Source organism: Belonocnema kinseyi, chromosome 6 (assembly GCF_010883055.1).
Source record: "Belonocnema kinseyi isolate 2016_QV_RU_SX_M_011 chromosome 6, B_treatae_v1, whole genome shotgun sequence".
NCBI classification, from domain to species: Eukaryota; Metazoa; Arthropoda; class Insecta; order Hymenoptera; family Cynipidae; genus Belonocnema; species Belonocnema kinseyi.
The window spans coordinates 17789009-17796825 of record NC_046662.1 but is presented as its reverse complement, the minus strand read 5'-3'; the positions used below and the strand labels follow the sequence as shown (position 1 = coordinate 17796825).

General features: G+C 24.3%; 2 protein-coding genes across 2 annotated transcripts in view; one reads left to right on the top strand and one right to left on the bottom strand.

The window, feature by feature from the left end:
- The window catches only part of LOC117175282 (tyrosine-protein kinase transmembrane receptor Ror2-like), a 28306-nt gene extending 22223 nt beyond the window's left edge, over nt 1-6083 (top strand). The window contains exon 6 of the mRNA XM_033364992.1: nt 6024-6083. Coding sequence (XP_033220883.1) covers nt 6024-6083 — 60 coding nt within the window. The remainder of the gene's footprint in view (nt 1-6023) is intronic.
- LOC117175164 (tyrosine-protein kinase transmembrane receptor Ror2-like) overlaps nt 5901-7817 on the bottom strand; it is a gene marked incomplete at its 5' end in the record, with an annotated part of 8523 nt that continues 6606 nt past the window's right edge. The window contains one exon of the mRNA XM_033364763.1: nt 5901-7086. Coding sequence (XP_033220654.1) covers nt 6085-7086 — 1002 coding nt within the window. The remainder of the gene's footprint in view (nt 7087-7817) is intronic.

Below are 7817 nucleotides of genomic sequence, written 5' to 3'. Positions count from 1 at the left end.
CTCTTGAAATCGTTTACAGATTTAATTTTTTTTTAATATCCTAAAATATTTCAAATGTTTTAAAATCCCTTGAAAGTTATTATTGAAAACTATTGAAAAATGCTTTTAATTGAAAATACACTAAAATATTAAAAATATTAAAAACTTTCTTCAAATTTAAGAGAAGAAAATGCACTTTTAAAATGATATGGAATCCCTTTGAATTTTTAAAATCTAATGAAAATGTCTTAAATTCTTTTAAAATACCGTGAAATATTTCAAAACTTTTGAAATATTTTGAAAGTTTATAGAGTTCTTGGAAATTCCTTAGAATTTTTTTAAATACCCCAAAATGTAAAAATTATTGTGAAATCCCTTGAAAGTTTTAAAGGCTCTTATCAATTTCTTGGGATTTATTTAAATAGAGTAAAATCATTTGAATTCACTAAAAATTATTGAAATCCATTACAAATTTCAAAAAATTAAATACCCTAAAATATTTAAAAAATTTTTAAATCTCCTGAAACTTTTTAATCCCCTTAAAAATTCCGTAGAATTTTTAAAAAGACCGTAAAATCATGTGAAATTATTTTAGAATTATTGAAATCTATTAGAAAATTTAAGAATACCCTGAATTATTTAAAATCTTTTGAAATCTCTTGAAATTTTTTAACGCTCTTGAAATCACTTCAAATTATTGAAATCTGTAAAAAAAAAACTACCCTAAATATTTAAAACCGTTTTAATGCTATTAAAAATTCTTTGGAATTTTTAAAAATATCATACATCTTTGAAATCCCTTTAAATTATTAAAATCTATTAAAAATACCTCGAATTCTTTTAGGACGCTCTAAAATATTTCAAAACTTTTGGAATATTTTTAAAAAACCTTTAAAAGTTTTTAAAGCTCATAAAAATTCCTGAAAATTTTTCAAAATATCCTAAAATGTACAAACTATTTTGAAATCCCTTGAAAGTTTTTAAGGACCTTGAAAATTGAGTCGATTTTTAAAAAATACCATAAAATCATTTGAATTCACTTCAAATTATTGAAATCTATTCAAAAATTTTAAAAAATACCCTAAAATATTTTTAATTTTTGAAATCTCTTGAAAATATTACTCATAATTTAAAAAAGAAACGTAAAATCATTTAAAATCACTTAAGATTATTGAAATCTATTTAAAAAATTTTAAACACCCTACAATAATTTTTAATTATTTGAAAATTAAGAAAAAAATTTTAATCCTTTGAAGTCTCTTCGAATTATTGAAATCTATTAAAAACGCCTTAAATTCTTTTAAACCACCATAAAATATTTCAAAAACTTTGAAATATTTTTAAATTTGTCAAAAGTTTTTAAAGCTCTTGAAAATTTCTTGGAATTTTTTTAAATATTCAAAAATATTTCAAATTTTTTGAAATCTCTCAAGACATTTTAACGCTTTTACAAATTCCTTAGAATTAAAACCAAATCGTAAAATCATTTAAAATCACTTCAAGTTATTGAAATCTATATTAAGGATTAAAAAAAAATAAAAATACCCTAAAATATTTCAAACCTTTCGAAATTTCTTAAAACTTTTTAAAGCTCTTTAAAATTCCTTGGAATATTTTTAAATGTCCTGAAATGTAAAAAAAATTGAAATCTCTAGAAAATTCCTTTGAATTTTTAAACATACAGTAAAATGTTTTGAAATCACTTCAAATTATTTAAATCTATTTTAACAAATTTTTAAATCCCCTAAAATATTTTAAATTTTTTGAAATCTCTTTAAACCTTTTAATGCTTTTTAAAATTCCTTGGAATTTTTAAAAATACCCTAAATTCTTTGAAATGACTTCAAATTATTAAAACCTATTAAAACACCATAAAATATTTCAAACCTTTGAAATATTTTGCAATCCTTTGAAGGTTTTTAAAACACTTAAAAATTACTTCGAATCATTTTTAATACCCTAAGATATAAAAAACGTTTTTAAATTTCTTGAAACATTTTCATGCTTTCTAAAATTCCTTGTAATTTAAAAAAATACCTTACATTTTTTAAAATTGCTTCAAATTATCAAAATCTATTAAAACACCATAAAATATTTCAAAACTTTGGAATATTTTGATCCTAAAATATAAAAAATTTTTTGAAATCTCTTGAAACTTTTTAATTATTTTCAGAAATCTTTGAAATTCTTAAAAATACCTTAAAATAATTTGAAATAACTTCAAATTGTTGATATATACTAAAAATTGAAAAAATGTAAATAACCTAAAATATTTTTTATATTTTTAAATCTCTAGAAATTTTTTAATGTTCCTGAAAATTCCTTAAAATTTTAAAATAAACTGTTAAATATATTAAAATCACTTCAAATTATTGAAATCTATTTTTAAAAAGTTTAAAACACCCTAAAGTATTTAAAATCTTTTGAAATCCCTTGAAAGTTTTTAAGGCGCTTGAAAATTTCTTGAAATTTTGAAAAATACTGAAAAATTATTCGAATTCAATAAAAATTGTTGAAATCTATTTAAAATTTTAAATACCCTAAAATATTAAAAATCTTTCTAATGCTCTTGAAAATCCTTTGAACTTTTTTAAAATACCATGAATCTTTGAAATCCCTTCAAATTAGTAAAATCTATTAAAAATGCCTGGATTTTTTATTTAATAACCTGAAATATTTTGAAATCGTTCGGAATTTTCTAATGCTTCTAAAAAATCCGTAAAATTCTTTTTAAATACAATAAAATCATTTGACAACTCCCAAAATTATTAAAATATATTCCAAAAGTCTTTGAATATTTTGAGATACTCTACAATGTAAAAAATATTTTGAAATCGTTTGAAATTTTCTAATGCTCCTAAAAATTCCATTGAAATTTAAAATATACCGTAAAATCATTTAAAATCTCCTCAAATTATTAACAACAATTCCAAAAATCTTGGAATATTTTTAAATACCCTAAAAAATTTAATAAAAAATTTTGAAATTTCTTGAAAGTTTTTAAGCAGTTTGAAAATTTCTTGGGATTTTTAAGCATTCAGTAAAATCTTTTGAAATCCCTTCAAATTATTAAAATCTATTAAAATCACTTGCAATGATTAAAATCTTTTTAAAAAATTTTAATCACCCTAAATTATTTTAAATATTTTGAATTCCCTTGAAGTTTTTAAGAAGCTTCAAATTTTCTTGGAATTTTTAAAAATATCGAAAAATCTTTCTAATTCAATACAAATTAATGAAATCTATTAAAAAATTTAAAAAATATAAATACCCTAAAGTATTTTAAATCTTTTTAATGCTCTTGAAAATCCTTTAAAATTTTTTAAAATACCATAAATCTTTGAAATCCCTTCAAATTAGTAAAATCTATTAAAAATGCCTGGAATTTTTTTCAATTAACCTGAAATATTTTAAAACCGTTTGAAATTTTCTAATGCTCCTAAAAACTCCGTTGAAATTTTAAATATACCTAAAATCATTCGAAATAACTTTAAATTATTGAAATATATTGAAAACTTTGAAAATAACCTAAAATATTTAAAATGTTTTGAACTCTATTGAAATATTGTTGTTTTTTAAAATTCCTAGGAATTTTTAAAAATACCCTAATATCTTGAAAATCCCTTCAAATTATTAAAATCTGTTCAAATAGCCTTGAAATATTTTTAAATACCCTAAAATGTAAATAAAAAATTTTGAAATTCTTTAAAAGTTTTTAAGGACCTTGAAAATTTCTTGGGATTTTTAAACATTCAGTAAAATCTTTTGAAATTACTTCAAATTATTGAAATATATTTTTAAAAAATTTGAATATCCTACAATATAAAAAAATGTTTGAAAATCTCTTGAAACTTTTTAATGCTTTTTAAAATTATGTGAAATTTTTCAAAACACCCTAAAATCATTTTAAATTACTTCAAATTATTGATTCATATGAAAAAAAATTTTAAATTTAAATACCCTGAAATATTTTTAATACTTTTAAATCTCTAGAAATTTTTGAATGGTCCTGAAAATTCCTTGATATTTTTAAATATATCGAAAAATCATTCGAATTAAATAAAAATGGTTGAAATCTAATAAAAATTTTAAATACCCTAAAATATTTTTCATCTTTTTAATACTATTGAAAATGTTTTGGAATTTTTGTAAATACGATAAATGTTTAAAATCCCTTCAAATTATTAAAATCTATTGAAAATGCCTGAAATTTTTTATTTTTTTAAATAACCTGAAATATTTTGAAATCGTTTGAAATTTTCTAGTGCTCCTCAAAATTTCGTTAAAATTTTAAAGATACCTAAAATCATTTCAAACCACTTCAAATTATTGAAATCTATTAAAAAATTTGAAAATACCATAAAATATTTTAAATGTTTTGAAGTTTCTTGAAACTTTTTAATGCTTTTTAAAATTCCTTAGAATTTTTAAAAATACCGGAAAATTATTTACAATCGCCTCAAAGTATTAAAATCTGTTCAAATAGCCTTGAAATATTTTTAAATATTCTAAAATGCGAATAAAAATTTTTGAAATTCCATGAAAGTTTTTAAGGCGCTTGAAAATTTCTTGGAATTTTTTTAAATACCCTAAATTCTTTAAAATCGCTTTAAATTATCAAAATCTATTAAAACGCCATAAAATATTTGAAATCTTTGCAATATTTTAAAACCCTTTGAAGGTTTTTAAAACACTTGAAAATTGCATAAAATTTTTTTAAATACCCTAAAACATAAAAAATGTTTAAAAATCTCTTAAAACTTTTCAGTACTTTTTAAAAATCTTTGGAATTTTTAAGAATTCCGTAAAATCATTTGAAATAACTTCCAAATTATTGATATGTTTAAAATTTTTCAAATTTAAATACACTAAAATATTTTTAATATTTTTAAAACTTTAGAAACTTTTTAATATTCCTGAAAATTCGTTGAAATTTTAAAATAAACCGTAAAATTGACTAAAATCACTTCAAATTATTGAAATCTATTTAAAAAATGTAAAAGACCCTAAAGCATTTAAAACCTTTTGAAATCCCTTGAAAGTTTTTAAGGCGCTAGAAAATTTCTTGGAATTAAAAAAAATACCGAATAATTATTCGAATTCAGTAAAAATGGTTGAAATCTATTAAATATATTAAATACCCTAAAATATTTACAATCTTTTTAATGCTTCTAAAAATTCCGTTGAAATTTAAAATATACCGTAAAATCACTTAAAATCTCCAGACATTATTAACATCTATCCCAAAAGTCTTGGAATATTTTTAAATGCCCAAAAAACTAAATACAAATTTTTTTAATTCCTTTAAAGTTTTAAAGAATTTTGAAAATTCCTTGGAATTATTAAACATACAGTAACATCTTTTGAAATTACTTCAAATTATTGAAATCTATTTTTAAAAATTTTATATACCCTAAAATATTACAAATGTTTTGAAATATCTTGAAACTTTTTAATGCTTTTTAAAATTTCTGGAAATTTTTAAATATACCATAAAATTATTTACAATCACTTCAAATAATTGAAATCTATTTAAAAATTTTTTAACACCCTCAAGTATTTTAAATCTTTTGAAAAATCATTTAAAATCTCCTCAAATTATTAAAATCTATTCCAAAAGTCTTGGAATATTTTTAGATAATCTAAAATTTAAAAAATATTTATAAATCGTTTGAAATTTTCTAATGCTCCTAAAAATTCCGTTGAATTTTTAAAAATGCCGTAAAAGCATTTGCAATAACTTTAAATTATTTAAATCTATGCTTTTGAAAATTCCTTGGTATTTGTACAAATACCCTAAAATCTTTAGAATCTTTTCAAATTATGAATATTTTGAACTCCTTTGAAGGTTTTTAAAATACTTAAAAATTCCTTAGAATTTTTTATAAATACCCTACGATATTTAAAACCCTTGAACTGATTAAAATCCCTTTAAATTAAAATGACCATAAACAGCTTATTGCATAAATTCTTTGACTTCTGCTATTTTTTGTTTCCAAAGTCCCTCACCAACGAAATTTCCCGACTTTTTCCCTCATTTCTAGGTTTTTCCAAACCCAGCGGCCACCCTGCTCCACCAAAAGCCTTTTATCTCAAACCTCTGATTCAATTATTAACCCTTAAAGGTGTCCTTTCCGATTTCTGCTCAGCCTCCATCTCGCTTTTGATGCCTTCCAAGGTCTCGTGAATCATCCTGAAAGTGGGCCGCTCACTGGGTCTCATGCTCCAACACAGTTTCATCAATTCATAAACCGCCGACGGCGTATTGTCCGGACACTTTAGCACATTCCCCTCCTTGATATACTTGACAACCTCCTCGTGCGTCATTCCATAATAAGGCTGAAGAGCAAAACTGAAAATTTCCCAGAGACAGACCGCAAAGGCCCAAACATCGGACTCAATTGTATACTTATTGTACAAAATACTCTCGAGAGGCATCCATCTCACGGGAATTGCATCTTGATCATCGCCTTTGTAATAATCCTGGAGATAGATCTTCTGCGAGAGTCCAAAATCCGCAATCTTCACCACCATCTGATCATCAATCAGACAATTTCTCGTCGCTAAATCGCGATGAACGAACTTCCGGTCCGACAAATAAACCATCCCGGAGGCGACTTGCGTGCCAATATTGATCAGATCCATGTGCGTCACATGAGAATCGGTGAAGGAGCCATCGTTCTCGAAATTGCGGACAATGTAGTTTCCGGGGGAAGAAGAGCGGAGAAATATGTTGAGGTCGCCGCGACCCATGTATTCGAAAATGAGACACATTGGTCGACCCAGGGCACAGACGCCGAGTAATTTTACGATATTGGGATGATCGAATTCGGAGAGCAGACAGGCCTCGCGTTCGAAATCGACGAGGAGATCGTCAGTGGCTTCGTCTTTGAGCATTTTTACAGCGACGTTCGAGAATTCTTCGCCGGGGATTAAACCGGGAGCTTTTGCTTGGAAAACGCGGCCGAAGGCGCCTTGGCCCAAGTCGCGGACGTAAATGATATTGTTTCTGGGGAATTCGAGCTTTTCCAATTTTGGATTTAGTTGCGCGCCGGTCTTGTGATATGCGTCGTTACTGGGAAGTTTGTTCAGGTCGATATTCACGTCCTGGAATAGGAAATAATTTTGCTGAACGACCTGGAAGACTCGGACAAAGAGACGTGGCATTTTTTTTTTTAATAAGAGGAATTCTTTTAGGTAAATCTAGAGTCTTGAAACAATTGTTTTAGTATTTTGGGCTGAATTTAGAATTTCGGAATTTCTTTTTTTAGTGATAGAAAAAAATGTGATTGAAGAGGTGATCACTCTTGAAATCTGGTATAAAAGCCTTCGTGAGATTTTTTAAATCTTTGGAAAATTTACTGAAATTTTTTCCACGCTTCTGAAATAAGTTTGGAGACTTTTTAAATCTTGATCAAATCTGTTGAAATATTTCAAAGCTTTGAAATTTTTGAAATTTTCGAAATATTTCAAAACTTTAAAAAATCTTTGTGACATCTTTGAAGTGAAATTACCGAAATCATTTTAGATATTTGAAACCTTTATCAAATCTATTTAAATATTTCGAACATTTAAAATTTTTGTGAAACCTGATGAAATATTTCTAAACTTTTGAAATCTTTGTGAAATCATCGAAATCTTTTTAAATTTTTGAAACATTATAAAATCTATTTAAATATTTCCTTTGAAATTTTCAAAATCTTTGTGAAATCTGTTGAAATATTGCAAAACTTTTAAAATATTTTAAATCCTTGTGAAATCAGCGATATCTTTTTAAATTATTGAAACATTTATCAAATCTTTTTAAATATTTCAAACCATAGAAATTTTCGAAACCT